General features: G+C 27.5%; 3 protein-coding genes across 7 annotated transcripts in view; 2 read left to right on the top strand and 1 right to left on the bottom strand.

Annotated features, from left to right (window-relative positions):
* Nucleotides 1-958, top strand: part of LOC101490118 (kinesin-like protein KIN-8A) — a 2,642-nt gene extending 1,684 nt beyond the window's left edge. Inside the window, exons 5-6 of the mRNA XM_073365334.1 lie at nucleotides 307-386; nucleotides 950-958. Coding sequence (XP_073221435.1) covers nucleotides 307-386; nucleotides 950-958 — 89 coding nt within the window. The remainder of the gene's footprint in view (nucleotides 1-306; nucleotides 387-949) is intronic.
* Nucleotides 959-1,653: 695 nt separating this feature from the next.
* Nucleotides 1,654-3,767, top strand: LOC101491932 (DNA polymerase lambda-like). Its single transcript, XM_004489831.4, has 5 exons — nucleotides 1,654-1,946; nucleotides 2,241-2,319; nucleotides 2,420-2,550; nucleotides 3,463-3,520; nucleotides 3,709-3,767. Exons 1-5 carry the CDS (start codon nucleotides 1,866-1,868, stop codon nucleotides 3,765-3,767), a joined length of 408 nt encoding a protein of 135 aa, XP_004489888.3. The 5' UTR covers nucleotides 1,654-1,865.
* A 2,869-nt stretch (nucleotides 3,768-6,636) lies between these two features.
* Nucleotides 6,637-11,678, bottom strand: LOC105851580 (uncharacterized). Of its 5 annotated transcripts, XR_003471638.2 has the most exons (5): nucleotides 10,685-11,678; nucleotides 10,383-10,482; nucleotides 9,880-9,973; nucleotides 7,882-8,084; nucleotides 7,285-7,500 (listed from the first exon to the last, which is right to left on the bottom strand). XR_003471638.2 is itself a non-coding variant. In XM_073365298.1 (4 exons), the coding sequence occupies exons 1-2, from the start codon at nucleotides 10,994-10,996 to the stop codon at nucleotides 9,887-9,889; spliced, it is 399 nt and encodes a 132-aa protein (XP_073221399.1). In that variant the 5' UTR covers nucleotides 10,997-11,678; the 3' UTR covers nucleotides 7,285-7,500; nucleotides 7,882-8,097; nucleotides 9,880-9,886. The 5 variants fall into 5 exon arrangements, 2 of the variants coding, with proteins under 2 accessions (XP_073221399.1, XP_073221398.1); XR_012162034.1 differs by lacking the exon at nucleotides 7,285-7,500 and adding an exon at nucleotides 6,637-7,069 and having other exon boundaries at nucleotides 10,383-11,678; XR_012162033.1 differs by having other exon boundaries at nucleotides 10,383-11,678.
* Nucleotides 11,679-21,067: the final 9,389 nt, after the last annotated feature.

The following is a 21,067-nucleotide window of genomic DNA, read 5'->3' as shown; positions in this document are numbered from 1 at the left end:
TTGAAACCCAAAGACTTGTATGTCTTATTCTATTGGGGCTCATCATCATAACTAGTTGTTTTAAGATATGATTCATCATATTTTCAGATTTTTTTTGTAAGGATTTCATTGTGAAATAATCCCTCTTAGAGTCTTAATGTAATATACCTTTTTTTAGGATCATTATATGAAAGTTGTTATCTATATTATTTTTGCAAGAATTCATGTGAAACTAAATAACTTTGTATCTTGAAGATTAATATATAAATGTTGTCTTTAATAACGGTTTCTTCAACCTTACATGTTTATTACATTTTTCCGCCACAGTCTGCTTGTCGAAAGGGAAATACTTGGAAGTGAAGGGGGAGATTCAAGGACAGACTAGAACCCATGTGACAGAAGGTCTGGTATTTTTTGAAGACTTTGAACTGGCCGTGGCACAAACGAAATTCCATTATTAAGTATGTCTGTAAATGAGATAGAGAATGATAGGTTATTAGGCTTAGTTAGGAGTAGAACCAGAGGGTATTGATACTTTTGAGAAAATTCTGTGATTATTTTTATTTCTCATTGTATTCATTCATTTTTTTCTTATTTGATTTGAATGGTATATTATTGTTAATGCAACATATTATTATTATTGTTATTATTTGTTTAAATCATGAAGGGTATAAATCAGTTAATTTTAGGAGTAATTCTATAACAATTTACTTGATTTAATATTTCAATATAAACAATAAATTTTATTAATCGAATCGTAAAATTAAAAACTCTTATTTAATAGATCAATTCAACAAATTTCTATAAAATTTTAAAACTATTGGATATTTCGTTAAATAATTTCAAATAAACGTATAATAAAGTTTAAAAAAATATACATAGATATTGACGACTAGATTGCATAGTTATGAATTTTTTATTTATATAAAAATTTTGTTTGATCATTATTATCTTATGGAATAATCTACAGTTGAATTAGTATAACTCATCGTTTATATTAAGTTATTAAGTATAATAACTCATCACAAAGTTACTCTTTGAATATTTTAACAGTTTTAAATTATAAATCGGTTGATCAAACCTTCAAATATTTTTTTTAACAATTTTAAATCTTATTCATTCATTATAACTAAAATTTTAACATAATAATTCAACGGGTAAAATTTAATATATAAATTAGTTGCAATTATATTCTCCAAAATATTTTACATATTTTCAAATGTGTGTTTATAAATCCATATATAATAATTAATCAAATAAACTCACTTGTAAAAAATACTCTACAAATAAAATCAATAAGTTATATTATTTTTGAAATTTTAAAATTTTATTCAAAACAATCCTAATATCTTAAAGTGTAGTTATAATAGATAATAAACGTGCTTCTTGATAAATTAAGCTTAAATTAATACTTAATCAATATAATATTAATTAGTGTAGTGTAGTTTTTATCACGTTAGTCTTACACACTAACGGTCTCCAAATCCCTGATCAGCAAATTTATAAATTCTATTTTAATGAATTTATTTATAAATCAGACATTTTATATATGTGTGCTCCTTTATTTAACTTAAAGATACTTTATTTTCAATCATTTAACATTTTTGCAACAAGATTTTATGAGATCCAACGATAATGGAAGGGTCTTTCTTTTGAATTCGTAATAACAGTAATAAGAATATCAGTTACAGCTGTTGGATCCTCAAGATGAAAGTATCAACGAACTTGACAAGTCTTTGGATCCTGAGCCAACTGATGCGAACGTTTCTAGCGAACCTCAGAAATTAAATAATAAAAAGATAAAATCATCTTCCGACGATACGAAAATTGTTAACCTTGAAACTAATGAAAATAGAAGAGAAAATGCACCACTTTCATCAACAAGCATGGCAAGCAGAGACGGTGAAGTCGAGAATTTAAATTATGCTGACAGAAGACCACAACACCGTGATGCTGAAAACGAGGCAGTGAGATCTATATCCTTACAGTTTGAAGATTATTTGCTTTAAATATTTTTCATCCAAAATTTTCTTCTGGCCCTTCTGAATAGAATAAACTTTTGACAATTTTTTTTTATATTTTTCTCAAAATTTAGTGCTGCCTAATTATGATCAGTTATAGATTATAGATTGGAGAGAAATTAATGATAATGGCTTTGAAGTACATGCATTATGCATTTATGAAATGTAGTTAATTTTTAATCTCATACTCTAATTTTTATGCCTTGTTGAAACTCATCTATCATGGTGAGTGCACTGCAGTCAACCTTGCCGTACTGCCCGCCTGATCTAAACAAGAACATTACAGAGATATTCAAGAAACTTGTGAACATATATAGAGGTATAAGGCTCATATAACTCCTACATATTGTTGTCTTTTTTTATTTCTTTATTTTCGGCCATTCTAAAGCTCTTGCTTATTGTGTTAATGCTGTTGAAAGCATTGGGTGATGACCGGAGATCTTTTAGCTATTACAAGGCTATTTCAGTGATTGAGAAGTTGCCATTTAAAGTTGAAAGTGCAGACCAGATAAAAAACCTCCCGTCAATTGGAAAGTCAATGAAGGATCATGTAAGTGAACTCAATGACTAGACATTCTGTCTTGACTTAGTGGCCGCTTTCTTCTTACACTTCTGAATCTACTGGAAGTTTGAATGATAATTTTTATCTTTAGTATCTGAATAGTTACTAGTAGCTTTATTGTTCTTCTATCCTAGTTGTTCTTCCTCTGTTAAAATGTCAGCTATCTCTAGTGGAATAATATCGTTTAGCTATCCTATGATTCTGGTTGTCTAATCGGGACTTTTAGTGTTATGGAGTGCTTGAGTACCATATCAAGTAGTATGAGATATTCGGTGGAGTACTTAGTGCCTTGGTTCTTCCTTAATGACAACTAGCTTTTAGGGGGAGGGGCCGGCTAGAAAAAGGCTGAGTGAAGAATTGTATAGTGAAACCGCTGAGATGTTTGCTCTTAGGTGTAGTATGAGATGCTCAGTGAAGTACTTAAGTGGTTTGGTTCTTCTCCCTTGAAAATTAGTTTTAAAGGGAGGGTTCCTCAAGTGCTTGGGTGCTTATCAAGTTATCATTGTCATTTATTATTGCAGAATAAAGGTGCATGTGTAAGTTGTTTGGGTACACCGGCGAGCCATCTAAAGAATACTTGAGTAGAGACTAATAATTTCTGTGAATTATGATTGTTTCACCTTTTTGAGAGTTTGTTCTGTGTCATCAAATGATTCTTGTTATAATGGCATATTTTTTGGTTCTAATATTTAATTATGCTTCTTATTTACTTCTTTCTTTTATCATCCTTTCAAAATTGGTTTTAGTAATTGTAAAGGAAAGACTCTCCATTGTTAATATAAAAATCTGAATTTGCTCCTCAGTAAGACATTTGTTCCTTTTCCTATGTAATTATTGAACAATTTGTTTAGGTCAAGTAATGGACAAACAATTGTTTTTATTTACTGTGTTCAAATTCAGGAGATAATCACTACTGGGAAGTTATTGAAATTGGAACACTTTGAAACTGATGAAAAGGGTATGAAGTACCGCGCCTTTTTTGAATACTTTTGCGTCATATTTATTAAGTTTTTTGCACATGTGCACAAGCACGCATTTGTAATAGGAATAAGATATATTCCATAAACTAGTAACACGTTGCATATTTTTTTTTCATTTTAATTGCAATCTTGCTGCCTTATCTTTTTAAATCTGATTCAACTGTAGGTGCAAACAATATCGTTATTTGGAGAAGTATGGGGTATAGGTCCAGCCACAGACTCTAAACATAAAAGAAAAGTCATCTTTTATTATATTTTACATTAAAAAATTATAAAATCAAATAAAATATATGAAGCACATAGCCTTTATTCATTGAAACCCAAAGACTTGTATGTCTTATTCTATTGGGGCTCATCATCATAACTAGTTGTTTTAAGATATGATTCATCATATTTTCAGATTTTTTTTGTAAGGATTTCATTGTGAAATAATCCCTCTTAGAGTCTTAATGTAATATACCTTTTTTTAGGATCATTATATGAAAGTTGTTATCTATATTATTTTTGCAAGAATTCATGTGAAACTAAATAACTTTGTATCTTGAAGATTAATATATAAATGTTTTTAATAACGGTTTCTTCAACCTTACATGTTTATTACATTTTTCCGCCACAGTCTGCTTGTCGAAAGGGAAATACTTGGAAGTGACGGGGGAGATTCAAGGACAGACTAGAACCCATGTGACAGAAGGTCTGGTATTTTTTGAAGACTTTGAATTGGCCGTGGCACAAACGAAATTCCATTATTAAGTATGTCTGTAAATGAGATAGAGAATGATAGTTTATTAGGCTTAGTTAGGAGTAGAACCACAGGGCATGCTTTTGAGAAAATTCCGTGATTATTTTTATTTCTCATTGTATTCATTCATTTTTTTCTTCTTTGATTTGAGTGGTATATTAACTTTTCAATTTCAATAAAATTATGGTTGACATGGATTATATTTGAAAGGTTGTAGAATTCAACATATTATTATTATTGTTAATGCAACATATTATTATTGTTGTTGTTATTTGTTTAAATCATGAAGGGTATAAATCAGTTAATTTTAGGAGTAACTCTATAACAATTTACTTGATTTAATATTTTAATATAAACAATAAATTTTATTAATCGAATCTTAAAATTAAAAACTCTTATTTAATAGATCAATTCAATAAATTTCTATAAAATTTTAAAACTATTAGATACTTCATTAAATAATTTCAAATAAACGTATAATAAAATTTAAAAAAATATACGTAGATATTGACGACTAGATTGCATAGTTATGAATTTTTATATTGACGACTAGATTGCATAGTTATGAATTTTTTTATTTATATAAAATTTTTGTTTGATCATTATTATCTTATGGAATAATCCACAGTTGAATTAGTGTAACTCATCGTTTATATTAAGTTATTAAGCATAATAACTCATCACAAAGTTACTCTTCGAATATTTTAACAGTTTTAAATTATAAATCGGTTGATCAAACCTTCAAATATTTTTTTTAACAATTTTAAATCTTATTCATTCATTATAACTAAAATTTTAACATAATAATTCAACGGGTAAAATTTAATATATGAATTAGTTGCAATTACATTCTCCAAAATATTTTACATATTCTCAAATGTGTGTTTATAAATCCATATATAATAATTAATCAAATAAACTCACTTGTAAAAAATACTCTACAAATAAAATCAATAAGTTATATTATTTTTGAAATTTTAAAATTTTATTCACAACAATCCTAATATGTTAAAGTGTAGTTATAATAGATAATAAACGTGCTTCTTGATAAATTAAGCTTAAATTAATACTTAATCAATATAATATTAAGTAGTTTAATTTTTAACACATTAGTATTATTGTAGTGTAGTTTTTATCACGTTATTCTTACACACTAACGGTCTCGAAATCCCTGATGAGCAAATTTATAAATTCCATTTTAATGAATTTATTTATAAATCAGACATTTTATATATGTGTGCTCCTTTATTTAACTTAAAGATACTTTATTTTCAGTCATTAACATTTTTGCAACAAGATTTTATGAGATCCAACGATAATGGAAGGGTCTTTCTTTGAATTCGTAATAACAGTAATAAGAATATCAGTTATAGCTGTTCATTAATAATAATAATAATAATAATAATAATAATAATAATAAAATAATAATAATAATAATAATAATAATAATAATAATAATAATAATAATAATAATAATAATAATATGTATCGTGTTTGACATTAACCCTATAATATTCGTTAGTCTAAATTACATTCACAGTTCCTTAACTTAATTTCGTTCTCTTAGCTTAATTTCAGTTAATTTTTAGTCATTTATCTTTTTTTTTTAATTCTTTTGAGTTGGTTTTTTATTTTAATTTGAAGTGACAATTTGATATTTTATATTTTAAAATGTAAACAATATTATCCTTTTTTTTTTAACAAAAATTCAAAAAAATCTAAATGTTAAGGTGACACAAACACACGTTGTCGTTGTTGTTGCAGTTCATCTACTCCACTTGCATTGATTGTAGGTACACTCTATTATGTGCTATGCATTTAGCCTATAAGAAATAAAATGTGAAAAAAAACAACTAAAATAAATACTATTGAGAGTAGGCGAGATATCTAAAACAAACCTACACCAATATATTTTTCACGTCCTCTAAAAAATACATGTTCATCGATAATAATATTTTGAACGTGAAATATTTTTGGCCAATCTTCACCTATTTCCTTGTCACATCGTTTTCTTAACTCAGGACAAATTCAAAGAGATGAAAGGTAAGGCAAACCCAACAAAGAGATGGAAGGTAAATCTTTTTGGTAAATCTTGGCTACATTTCCCATGTATAATCATATTACTAAGAGATGGAAGGTAAGGCAAACCCAACAAATTAGGACATTCATATATTCTTCTAAGTTGGGATAGGTGAGAAAACATATTTTCTCTATCCTCTCCTTAATAATCTTATCAGTACCAGCTTATCCAATGTCACATATTGTAGTCCTCTGAAACCTCCCACAACTTCTCCATTGTAAGACTCATCATCTATGTAAATTACACAACTCAAATTCGAAATATCTAGTTACATTTCCCACGTATAATCATATTACTAAGAGATGGAAGGTAAGGCAAACCCAACAAATTAGGACATTCATATATTCTAAGTTGGGATAGGTGAGGAAACATATTTTCTCTATCCTCTCCTTAATAATCTTATCAGGTTTGCCAGCTTGTCCAATGTCACATATTGTAGTCCTCTGAAACCTCCCACAACTTCTCCATTGTAAGACTCTTCATCTATGTAAATTACACAACTCAAATTCGAAATATCTAGTTCCTTTAGAGAAAGTAATTTTCCCAAATGTGGGAGATGTAAGCAGCTTTCGCAGTCCTTGAGTTATGAACATTTTTTATCTTTGAGAGGAATACCACACCTCCAATGTGGAAAATAGACTCTTGTATATCCTTCCACTGACAATTTTTGAAGTTGTTGGATTTGAGGTGGAAGCACTTGACATTTTCCTGCAATTGAAACTCTTCGATTTTTTACCATGACAACAACAAAAAGTTCAAGTGTCACGACCCAAAAACTAAATGTCGTGACCGACGTACAGGTTATACTCTTAGTCTAGTAAACCTGTCAACTAACTTAACAATTAAATAAATAAATAGTTCTAAATAACCATTTCAAAAAAATATAAAAATTTCTCGAAATTTCGACAAAGTATCATCCGTAACTTTAACGTTCCCAATTTATAAAATTCCTGTTTAAACTTCTAACTCAGTCATAATTCAAAGAATATAATCTAAATATTTAATACATCTCTCAAATGACTTTCTAGACTCAAAATAGTTGCAAAATACATTACGACTCAACTAACTTTACAAAAAAAATCCTCGATCAAAGAGACTTGAGTCTACTATAATAGCTTACTACTCAACTGCCTGTGAATCTGGAAAAAAAAAATAAACAACATGAAGGGGTAAGTCACAAAGACTTAGTGAAGAGACAACAATCACAACAAACTAGAAGGGAAACAAAAAAATGCACAAATAATTATTTTACAATCTTATGGCAAATATGCTAAACAATACTACCTGCAATATAGATAATTTTGAAATAAATCATACACATGATAAAATCATTAAACTTATAATTTATCCATTTAGGTAGAAATATTTAAAATCCAATTCATAAAGAAGTGAATTCAAAATCTAATTCTCTTGTTTATCGTCCCACACATCCTCTCTCGTATGCTCTTTATTTTCTTAGCAATTTTGTAACAGAAAGCAACATGCTTGGGATGAAAAGAGGATAAGCAAGGGCTTCGTACCTTGTTTGACAGGCCACACATGAATCCTTAGTACTACAACTCCTTCGTTTGCATGGCACACTCGTCAAAAATATCATTGAGGACGTTAGAAACATCTTTGAGCTTTTGCAGCCAATCCTTAATAGCTTTGTCAATGAATTGCTTCTCCTAAGCATCTTCAGGAGTATCCTTGATAGTGGGTGAGCAAGATATAAGCTCTCTTGCTGAATGAGTGAGCTCAAATTTTCAAGCACAATTTGAAGAACAATCAGCTATATTCTTACTCTTGCAATATTAAAATGTTAGAAAGGTTCATATTGTATGAAGCAAGAACACTAACAAAGACAAATTTTATGTCAAGGTTTATTTATGACAATTTGTGTGTGTTTTGTTTTAGTAAGTATATTTTTATATTCAATTTTGCAACCGACACTCCATAAATTTTTCATAAAATTGAAATACAAAAAATTCCCCTTCATTACTTGCCTCATTCTTAAACCTTATTTTTTTATCTTTCTCTTTTCGTTACCATCACTCACCTCATAATATTTTAAAAAATTTATGAGTTCACTGATTTACGTTTTATTTTATTGATTTGCGTTTGAGTTCACATTTTTTTTTTCTTCGAAATTTGGGAATTTTATGTGATATGAGTTCACGTACGTTGTAAATAATACATTGTACTAAACTTAAATCATGTATCCTTACATGATATGTTTTCACGTACGTGATGCAATTCAAGAAATTACAGTATGCAAATACAGTTCACGTACACGTAACGAATTGAGTTCACGTAGGTATTACCTCTGATTAGAGGCAATGCCTTTGTACGTGAACTCAGTTCACATAGATAGTGTTTTTGATCATTACCTTTGTACGTGGGCTTAGTTCATGTCGGTATTGTCTCTGATAAGAGGCAATGCCAGTGTATGTGAACTCAGTTAACGTAGGTGTTACCTCTTATTAGAGGCAATGCCTCTGTATGTGAACTCAGTTCACATAGGTGTTGCCTTTGTATGCAAACTAAGTGCATGTAGATATTGCCTCTGATCAAAGACAATGTCTTTGAACGTGAACCCAATTCACGTAGGTGTTGCCTCTGATCAAAGGCAATGCCTCAATACGTGAACTCAGTTCACATATGTGTACGTGAATTGTATTTGTGTATTGCAATTGTTTATATTGCATCACGTACATGAAAACATATCACATAAGGATATTTTATTTAAGTCTGCATACAATGTATTATTTACATTGTACTCAGGTTTTGGAAAAAAGTGAACTCAAACAAGGAACAGTAAACTCAAACGTAAATCAGTGAACTCATAAAATTTTGAAATATTGTGAGATGAAAAGATAGATCAGTGAACTCAAATGCAGATCAATGAAAGGGCATTTTGGTTATGTTGATTTTTCTCTTTTTTGGTGTTTGGGTGTAAGTTGAGGATTTTGGCTTGATGATACAAGGTTGTTTCCAACTACTCAGGGTTCTGGCGGAAAACGGGTATGGCCTTTTGATTTTTTCACCTTGATTTCTCTTTTACTGTATCTAATAATATACTTGTCACTTTTTTTTCATCTTCCATTTTTATTTTCACCACAAGTATTGGTTTTGGGTATAACTCTTCAAACATAACTTTTCTCTAGTATATTTCTTTTAACAGATCATAGTTAAATAGACACCTTCCGAACAGTTTGATGAATGTCAATTTCTGATCAAAATAGTTAATCCACTTCCTATAAGAATTAATCATCTTTAAAGTTTACATCAAAATTGCAACATAGCTAACATATATCAAAATAGAAAGAGGGAAAAGAAAGAGAAAAAGGGAGAAAATTTGTTAAACAATAATGTTAATTGCAGAGCAGAAAATTTGTTAAACAATAATGTTAGTCGCAGAGCAAAAATTCTCAAGTCTGAAATAAATAAATTTAAATACTTCTCAAATGACAGAGAAGAGAAGAAGGTGAATGGAAATATGAAATAGACGAAAACAATTCAAAGTTTTTGTTACTTACCAATGTCTTAACAAAAGAGAAGATCACCAATTCCAACAGAGAAAACAAGGCTAAGAGCACAAAGATTCTTCCATGGCTTTGACATGTTATTTTCCTAGCATAGGCACAATAATAAATATAGAAGAATCAGTTTTTGTTTTTAGTTTTAAAAAAAGAATCAGTATAGGAATTTGAGTGTTGCTTTTAAGATGAATAGATGTTAAAATGATTTTTTTTTTATGGCTTAAAAAAATTTGTCATCAAGAATCCTTTGTTTGTTTTCATGATTGTTTTGTAGACACCAAATAAGTTTATATTCTGATAAAATAAATGATTTAAAATAAATAAAAAAGAATTAATTTAATTTAAACATTCTTAAAGAACATAATTAAATCTCAGCCAATGCCACAATCTATTATCTTTTAAATATTCATCTTACAAACTCAGAAAGTAATATTACAAAACCTTTGAAACAAAGAATGATAGGAATAGTGAGATACAATGAAATGAAACAGAAACCTTACCTTTTGCTAGGGTTGAAGAGAAACCACACAAATGCAAGAAGAAAAATAAAACCCAAAATTTGTATCCCTTCAAAACCTAGGGAAAAAAACAGGAATAACACTGCAATGCAATCGAAATTAAATAACACCTTAACAAAATGAAAAATACTCAAACATAAATGACACCTACCAAACCCAATATTAAAATTACAATGCATATGAGACCCATGCACTGGGAAGGGAGAACTATTTCTGACATGAGAGGAAAATGTATCAATTCTCAAAGACTAAAACATAATATATGCATATACACATACACTTACATGTGAGAAGTAATCTAAAGTATAAGAAGATCCTCCTCCTCCATAGAACATTCTAGCGTTTTCTACTACAATCCATTGAATGTGAGCTATTTTTTCGCCTGTGCTCTCTTTACAATGTATCTCTAACTCACTGCAACCATAAATCTTCAAACTTTTAAGAGCAGTGAGGCATTGAATGCTCTTCGGAAGACACCTCAACTTCGGACACATAGAAATCTTTAATTCGTCAAGCAAACCTAAGTTTCTCAACCAGTCAGGAAGGGATGCTAGGTTTGGAAGATCGCACAATATTAACGGTTGAAGGGCAGTCATATGTTGTAAAGCATCATGCAAATCTTCTATTTCTAAGCAACTTCCATCGTCAATTCCTCAAGACTAGTGAGATGCTGGAAAGTTTCTGATAGGTTGAACTTTGGGCAATCCTCAATATTGAATATCTTTAGAGAATGCAACCCTTGTAATACTTCATTTGGCAATGACTTGAGGTTCTCACAACCAGATATATATGTATTTCTTGGATAGAATTAAGTATCATTAATTCAGTTGGGAGTTGCTCAAGTTTGGAAATGCCAATTTTGCAACGGGAAGTAACATGCTTGGGATGAAAAGATGATAAGAAAGAGCTTTGTACCTTGTGTGACAGTCTCTTGTACTCCATCTCCAATGCTTCGGTAGCACACTCGTACAAGATGTCATCAAGAACATGAGCAACATCTTTGAGCTTAAGCAACCAATCATTGATAGCTCTGTTTGAGAATTGTTTCTCCTCAGCATCTGCAAGGGTAGACTTGATTGTTGTGAGCAAGCTAAGTAGACTTGGTTGTTGTGAGCAAGTTAGAAAGACGGTTAAATTGTTGGTCGAAACCGAGAAATAGGTCAAGCTCGTTTTGAAGAAGGGAGCTCAAATGGTGAAGCACAACTTCAAGTACAGCTTCAACCATCTTCTAATTCTGGAAATGAAATTGAAAAAGCAAGAGAGAACATATTTGGTTTGCTTGAGAAATGAATGAAGTTATAATATTACTATTATTAAGCAACCCGATTAAGAATAAGTGGCTGTAGATGTTTTACGTCAACTTCTAAAGTCAACAACAGGACTACTACTATTAAATAATAATAATAATAATATTGTATTGTTTGATTGTAATTTCATGGAAACAGCCATATGGAAATGACAAGACAAGACTTCATTTCAATACAGGTTAAAATTTCTTGTAGTGTCGAGACGTACGTTGCTCATTTTATTTCTAGTTAATTCATTCAACAATGATCTTCGTATCATATGGTAATTCACCTTGAGTGTTACATCTAGTGATCGCCATGCAAATGATCTTTGTTTTACAAGTCCTATGATGGATGCCAAAGTTCCTTTGTGATAACAAATAATTAATCAATTGATGTTGGTTCCTAGACTTCTTGTACGCTCATGCTTCAATGTGCGGGGAGTGTACCTGCAAAGGCAATTCGATGCCAAAGTAACAGAATTTATGAGTAACTAGAATATTACATGAGCATTGTGCGGGTTTAAATATTTTTGAAGGTGATATATATAATTTATCATCGTATTAGTTTTGTAAATAGGTGAGGTTATAAGAAGAATAAAGGTGAATAAAGAAATTGTAGAGTTTGTAATTAAATAGGTATTTTTACTCTTGCAATAATATGATAAAAATAATATTTTGTAAAAGTTTAATCATAAAAAATTAAAAAAAAATTAGAGAAGGAAAAATTATTATTAATCAAAGTAGAACTAATCACCATTTACAACCGTTTCGGATTGAATTTAAACTATGTCTATAATATTAAAATCTTACCATTAACCGACATATTAACCATGATATAAGTGAAAATTTATATAATTAATAAGACTCTATTTTTATTAAAATGTATAAGTTTTCTAAGTAAATATATATATATATATATATATATATATATATATATATATATATATATAAGTTTTGTAGAAATTATTAAAATCGTAACATTTTTTCTTGTACATTTTAAAATGTTTTGAAACAATTCTCATGGTAAATACATGCATTGATAACTATTAAGAGAAAAATAAAACACAAAAATTATTTATTAGATTGACTAATTGTTATTTGTGCATAACATACATGATAAATATATGTGACGACACAGTAATAATATCTAGGTACAAAAGTTGTATATTGATTATTTTTAATATCTAAATAAGCATTTAAAATTATTTGAATGTTTTATCAATTATATTGTTAATTTTTATAAAAAAAATTTTGTTTCAATATTATTTATCTAATTTTGTTTAAACCTTCTACTATTGTCTGTTTGTAGTTAATTATTGGTTTTTAAGTTGCGATGATTATGTTGTTATATACTTTGTGATCATTTAAAATGTTACATTAAAATTATTTAAATGTAATTAAAATGTTATGATCTATTTATGTGTAATGAATTATCAAAACTAATTTGGTATGAAATTAAGTTTTTTATAAGAGTTATGTTTTTTATTATTAGTTTTAATCATAGAATTATGAAATTAAGTTGTAATGATTATGTTTTAATTATTTACTTTGTGGTCATTTAAGATGGTTGATATATTTTAATTATTAAAATGTAGTTAAAATATTATGATGTATTTAAATGTAATGAATTATCAATAATAACTTAATATGAGATTAAATTTGTAATAATAGTTATGTTTTTTAATTATTAAAAGTTATGGTATAAAACTATAGAGTGTGATTATTCTTTAGAGATAGGGTTACCTTTTTTGGTTTATCATAAATTTTCTTCACTAAATTCATCTTTTTCAAAGAACGTCGGACTATATACATGAATAATTTGTATTTTCTTAATTATTTGTCTTTTCTTCTTCTTCTTCTTTGTGGTATTAAGATGATTGTTATATTTTTATTATTAAAATGTAATTAAAATATTGTGATTATTTAAGTGTAATGAATTACAAATAGTAACTTAATATGAAATTAAGTTTGTAATAATTGTTATGTTTTTTAATGTAGAGATACATGCAAAGTTGTGATATAAAAATTATAGAGTGATTATCCTTTAAAGATAAAGTTAGTTTTTTTGATTTATCATATGTTTCCTTCACCAAGTTCATCTTATTCATAGTATTTTCTTAATTGTTTGTCCTTTCTTTTCTCGTTTTTGTTAAGGAGTTATCTTGTCCTTACTACTTTTCAATTTTATTTATTATTTTTTATACATGCATTAAGCCAAAAGAATATTGTCCGAATGAGCTTTTGTTGTGAACCTTAAACAAAGTTGTGTGAATCCATGTTTCCATATGCTATTGGGTTAGTGTGTATGGTCGAACGGCTACCAAAACAAATTTGTTATGCTATTTGACATTGTGATCTCTTGTCTAAAGTGAACCGTAATACATGTTTATATCCAATTATCTATTATATATAGTTGAATTAAAAATCTAAAAGAATAAAGGAATTGAAAATGTCATTTTGTGGTTTAAAAATTCAAAAGTATTCAACGAATCCTTAGTTAAAGAAAAACAAATTATTTGTATCTAAAAGAAAATGTGTTGTCCATATTAAAATAGAACCGAAAAACATAGATAAAAAAATAGAAGATTGATAAAATTAAATGGAGAAAGAAAATGACCTAAGCATAAATTTTTATCCGATTTATGAAGTCGCCGAAAAGGTTACACAATATCACATTTTACAGTGATATTTTGGGTGAGAATTGAAAACCATATTAGATTAAAATTGCATAGATAAAAATAAAATAAAATAAAAAGAGGAAAAATAGAAGATGGATAAAATTTAAGTGGAGAAAGAAAATGACTTGATTTAAGTCAACTGAGGAAGTCACTAAGAGGTTACACAATCTCACATTTTTCATTGATACTTAGGTGATAATTGAGGAGCCACAAAGGATTTAATGTTGTGTAAGCAACAAAACTTTGTATATAAAGTGTGCTCTCCACCAAAGTTTAAAAAGGAACTGTAGGAATGATTATTGAGACAACATAAGATAAGATGTATTTTGTTACCAACTAATCTCAATATACAAAGTTAGAAATGGAGAATTACTGAAAGTTGATTGAAGTGAGAAGATAGTAAAATTATTTTTATCAGGAGCTTTGATAGTAAAATTATTTTCATACGGAGCTTTTGTGTGTGAGTTTTCAATATATATATATGATGATGTGTGAGATGCAAAAATTAAACTGAATTGTAGAAGCATATATATGAATGGTGCCGCATAAGAATATAAATGTGATGTGGCGCATAAGTGTGTGATAATTGAGTTGGGGATTTATTTTAGTATATTATAATTAGATATTGGCATGCGCTTTCGCGGGAACATTTGATATATGAAATTAAGATTAAATTATACTTTAACTTTATAAACACTACTATTTGAATTTAGAAGTAAAGATAATTAGTAGATAACGTTGTTGAATTATATATTATAAGTAGACAAATTTTATGTTACATAGGGGAGGTAAGCTTTGCATCAGGCACACAATTTTTATCCACCATTTGATTAATATGTTTCATCATTGAATCAGATGAGATATTATGAGACTTAAATATCCAATGGCGAAAAATAAACTTATGCATAGTGGAAGATGGTCTTACCTATGCACATTAGAGAAAGTTAAAAAGTAATGATCTTTAATAGGATGTTTATTGTAATTTTCTATCATACTTTTTGGATATGTTCAAGATATCTGATAATGATTTAAAAAATTGAAGTTAAAATATTTATTTGAACTAATTATTTTTGCCTTCGTATTAATACACATATACTAAAATGTATTTGATATTAATGTACTAAATTTTTTTATCACCTTTAGAAACATGTTTAAATAAATAAAATAGACAATGTATTTCAAGTGTTATATAAAAGTTTGTATAAATCAAAATACTTCATGATATGTTATTGTTTCTGTTCTCGTATTTGATATTCAATCAATGATACTTCTCTATAATAATAAAAAAAAATATTAGATAACATTTTGAATTTTAAGAAAAAATATATGATAGATCCTTTAGGAAAATAATTTTAAAATATAAAAAAAATGAAACGTCAAAGTTGAAATAATTTAGAAATGTGACATTCATAAAAATTGGTATGTCGATGAAGAAAAGCTAAATAGTGTACTTGGGGAAGCCATTTTAAAACATTAAGAAGAACAGTCATATTATAATAAGTTAGACTAATATTATGCAAGCTACCAAACTAATATATTATGAACTCCAAGAAATTGAAACATTATAACAATGAAGCTATAGAACTCACATATTGAGCTCTTTCAACTTGGTGATTGATTGAACCATTACAATCTATTGAAAATGCAAAATTGAGTGCCACAATTAGAACTCAATAGTTGTTATTGAGGAAGAGAAAAGAGATTTAAGAGGATAAAGCCAAAGAGGATACAATAAATTCTATGATAGGATGGACATATGCTACAATGCGATTTTGTAATATAAAACCAAATGTTGTTAATAGACAAATGAAAGTTACCAAATTTATTATATGATATAATTATATAATAATGAGTTGGGAGATTGTGGTTTTGGTTACAAAATTGGTGTAAAAAACAATTTATAAAAAATAAAATAGAAATATTAATTAATGAAAGAATGAATGTAAAGTAGTCTTAAAGAAAAAGGGTAGTAAGATGAATTTTGAAGGTGTCACATCAGAATATTTTTCATGTGACAAAATTTTAGATGAAGAGTCAATAGATATAGTTAGGAGGTTGTTTTAATATATTATAAATAGAAAAACAATTTGAAATAAAATTTGAGTTGTAAATATTATAATATAGAAAAAATGAAAATCAAAGTTGAAATAGATTAGAAATGGGACATTCATAAAAATTGGTAAGTTATTGAAGAAAAATTAATCAGTACTATGCAATTGCATTTTAATAGTGTATTTAGGAAAGACATTTTAAAATACTAAGAAAAACAATCATATTATAATAAGTTAGAAAATATTATGAACTCTAAGAAATTGAAACATTATAACAATGAAGCTATAAAACTCAAATATTGAACTCTTTCAACTTGGTGATTGAATGAACTGTATTGAGTGCCACAATTAGAACTCAATAGTTGTTATTGAGGAAGAGAAAAGAGAATGAATTCAAGGGGGATGCAATAAAATCTATGATATGGTGGACTTAAGCTATAATGTAATTTTATAATATAAAACCGAATGATTTTAATAGACAAATGATAATTACGGTTATAAAATTAGTACAAAAACAAATAAAGAATAAAATAAAAATATTAATTAATGGGAGAATGGATGTAATGTAGTTTTAGAGAAGAGTGGTAGCAAGATGAATTTTGAAGGTGTCACATCAGAGTATATTTGATGTAGCAAAATTTAGATGAAAGTGTCAATAGATGTAGTTAGGAGGTTCTTTTAATATATTATAAATAGATAAACAATTTTTTTAGAGTTATTATAAATTTTTACAAAGAAAGCTATAGTAATTTAAGATATTATACTACAAGACTATAATTATAGTATACATATATTCTCATAAAATAGACTATAATTGTAGTATACATAAATTCTCATAAAATAGGTAAATATTCAAAAGTTGCAAATAAATATTTACATAGATCAAAATAAAATAATTCAAAATCAATATCTAACAATATTATTCACAAAAGAATATTTGAATTTGATTTGGCTGACATGTGGCACAATTTATATAGACTCCTTCCTCTCTTTCAACATTTCTTATATTGCTTTCAATTTTTATATGGATATAAAAATGAATATAAAAACTAAATGACATAAAAAAGGAATATCAAATACATATATAAAAAATTGAAACAAAAATTTGACGCATTAATTACCTAACTAATATATATAGGTTTAGAACATGAACAATAAAAGTAAAAGAGATAACAGTAATTGATTCTAAATCAATATCTAAAAATATTTTAGACAAAAGAATACTTGAATTTGATTTGTCCGACTTGTGGCACAACTTATATAGACTTCTCTCTTCCTACATTCCTTATATTGTTTTCAATCTTATATCATATATAAAAATGAATATCAAGAATAAATAACATAAAAAAAATATCCAATGCATATATAAGAAATTGAAATAAACATTTGAGGCATTAATTACTGACATACACACACACACACACACATATATATATATATAGAGGTTTAGAACATAAAAAATAAAAGTAACAAAAAATTTAGAGGGAGATTGTTTTAAGAATTTTTTATTTACTATAATAAAAAGAACACTTGAATGATCTTAAATAAATGAAGTAAATATGCATGATATCATAGAAATTCATCTCATGGACGATGATGTCCAAACAAATGATATTACTAATCCTAGAATTTATTTTAGATCACCTTTTTAAATAAATTTTTGTTATAAAAATAATTTGGATTATATTCAACCATTTAGCATATACATAATGAAACGCATATATGTTGCAGTGATAAAAAAAAAAAAAAAAATAGGCAACAAAATATTCCACCCATCACACATGTGTTGCTCCCAAATAGTTCATGTAAATTGTGACAAACAAATGATAAAGAAGAGAACTTTGAATTAGTATTGTAATATACCGGTGAAAAAAAGTTTAGAGATACATTATCCATGATCAAAACACGACCCATCTTTTGAAATCAGAAAAACAAATAAAATAAAATTTGAAAAGGGAACATACACTAAATGGTGATATTAGAACATGTGATTAAGACTTGTACCAATAAAAATATGTGATTGGGACATCTTATTGTAGATGGAGCATCAAATATCTCTTTCTATATTGGAATAGATTATATTTTAAGCTACTATTTTTTTTTCTTTCACCGAACTATAAATTGTTGGTATGAACTCTAATACTATAGATAATTAAAAACTATTTTTGGAGTCGGGAATGTAGCATGTGGGCTATCAAGCTTTGAAGAGGTATCATATATGCATTGCCAATTAAATTGAGAAATTAATGAGAATTTATCAAATAGTAATTTTGGATAAATGTTTGAGCATTATTAGTTTGGAGTAGGAAAATCAAAAGAATGTTCGTAGAAAGATAATATGTTTTGGAGGTTTGAGAGTGTAATTTAGAAGGCGCCAATTAATTTGAGAGATTAATGAGAATTTATGAAATAATAATTGTGGATAAATGTGTGAGCGCTATTGGTGTGGAGTAGGAACATCAAAGAATATTAGAATAGTGAAAATATATTTTGGAGGTTTGAGAGTATGATTTCGAAGGGGACAGCGTGTCACATTATGTGTGATGTGACACAAATAAAATTACTTGGCACACAAAGAGCTTAAGTATCAATTTACTTCGGAGGTGACAGCAGGTCACATTATGTGTGATGTGTCAATGTGATGATATTACATGGGGATTAACCCCCTTTTTAAGTAGTTTTGGGTCCCGAATTAAATTGTGATCTTAACCCTTTGATTGGTTTACTCGTTTAGTTTTATCATAGTTTAAGAGTCGTTGTAGCTCAATTACGATAAGGACTATGTAGAGTTTTCCTTGATATGAGAAGTTGTTACTAATTATGGCTTAGCTTGGATGGATAAGGGCTGATGAAGTATTGTGATATTCAGATAGTTTGTTATCCTTAGAGCTTGGAGCATTCTAATTGATATGTAGCCAATGCTTTTATCACTTTGGGTGATGTTAACTCTTGCTCAATCAGTCTTTTGTTTGTCCATTGGGTCAAATCCATGGACTAAAGTGATTTTGATCGGGTCATTTGATTGGTTTCAATTTGTTTGACTCATGTTGGTACAATATATATTATATATAAATAAATAGATAAATTTTAGTGTATAAAAATCAACTTTACTTAATTTAAAATATTTTTAAAATTTTATTTTAACATATAAAGTAGGATATTTTATTCATCAATGACAAACATTTTTTTTATGTATTATAATTTTTCTCAACTTTATCTAAAAGATATTTCAGACACATAATAATAATCAAATATACACTATTCTTTATTTGACATCTGCAAAATAATATTTTAACTAATTAATCAATAACAAACATTTATCTTGTGTATAAGTTACTAAAACATCTATTTATTTATAATATATTAAAAGAGACTCCAACTTAATTGAATAACACCTCACATGCCACATCATAATATTTGTGTCATATTGTTTATATTCTTATTTAGGATAGCTTCTACAATTCATCTTACATCTTCTATTCCTTAATTTAACTTTTGCATCTCTCACATCATATACATATGTTGAAAACTCACACACAAAAGCTCTTCATGAAAATAAATCTATCAGCTTCTCACTACAATCAACTTTCACTTTTGCTCTATTTCTAACTTTACATATTCATGCATATTTGTTGTTAATAAAATATGTCCTACTAATGTTATCTCATTCTAAATGTTCTAGTCATCATTTGCAAATATAAATCTGATCTCACAAAGTCATCTCTACTTATTTCTTAGAAAATTTGTGATTTAATCGGTAAACTTCTCTACACCTATGGAACTAAAGATAAATTATCCACACAACTATACAAAACACACACACACATATATTTATATTTATTGTTTTGTGTTTTGAGACATTTTATTGGATTTTAAAGATGAAAAAAAAAAAATGGACTCGAGGCATCTCGACACATTTCAAAGGCACGTACTTTGAGTTTGAAAAACATGATTTATATGTAAGAAATAACTGAGGTATTTGCATTTATCTTTCATTCTATTAGATTTTCATCACACATTTGGTATTCTCGATATCAATTTGTAGTCATTCAAAAAAAAATTGTAGCTTATGTTCTCAAATTAAAAATGTATATATCTATTTTTATCTACAAATTTGATACGACCTTCAAATATAATATCTTTCATGTTTAATCAATTCAATATTAGAGAGTTCAAATCCATCTAACATCTCACTCAACCATGATAAAATATACAAAATATTATAATTTTAATTTTTTTTAATAGTTAATAAATAATTTTTATAAATTTATTTGATAAATAATTGAAATTTACTTTAAACAAAACGTTTCAAGTTTTCGCAGATAAATATATATCAATACTAAATTTAATTTAAAAATTCGGTTATTCTTCAAACTATTGTTTTACTTTTAATCTTCCTTCACAAATTTATAATAATATATTCAATATCATAATTAATAACTAAAGTAAATTAGTTATTATATTAATTTTATCATGTTACTAAAAAAAATTCACATTTTAGTTCCAAAACATGTTTTTTTAAACTCTTTGATATTCCTCACTAACCAAGTTGTATCTTAATTCAAAGTGATTGTGTATGATTTAATCTTCCTTCACAAAATATAATGAAATATTCAATATTATTATTAATAGTTGAAATATATTTTTTTA

Source organism: Cicer arietinum, chromosome 2 (assembly GCF_000331145.2).
Source record: "Cicer arietinum cultivar CDC Frontier isolate Library 1 chromosome 2, Cicar.CDCFrontier_v2.0, whole genome shotgun sequence".
NCBI lineage: Eukaryota > Viridiplantae > Streptophyta > Magnoliopsida > Fabales > Fabaceae > Cicer > Cicer arietinum.
This window is presented reverse-complemented; position numbering and strand designations above follow the sequence as displayed.

What these genes read in the sequence shown, in the direction of transcription:
- LOC101491932 (XM_004489831.4), top strand. Translation starts at nt 1,866, where the DNA reads ATGGCAAGCAGAGACGGTGAAGTCGAGAATTTAAATTATGCTGACAGA. An exon ending in ACTTGTGAACATATATAGAG is followed by an intron (nt 2,320 to 2,419) that starts GTATAAGGCTCA and finishes TGCTGTTGAAAG; the next exon opens with CATTGGGTGATGACCGGAGA. An exon ending in GAAAGTCAATGAAGGATCAT is followed by an intron (nt 2,551 to 3,462) that starts GTAAGTGAACTC and finishes GTTCAAATTCAG; the next exon opens with GAGATAATCACTACTGGGAA.
- LOC105851580 (XM_073365298.1), bottom strand. Translation starts at nt 10,996, where the DNA reads ATGACTGCCCTTCAACCGTTAATATTGTGCGATCTTCCAAACCTAGCA. An exon ending in CTTTAGATTACTTCTCACAT is followed by an intron (nt 9,974 to 10,684) that starts GTAAGTGTATGT and finishes TGCCTATGCTAG; the next exon opens with GAAAATAACATGTCAAAGCC.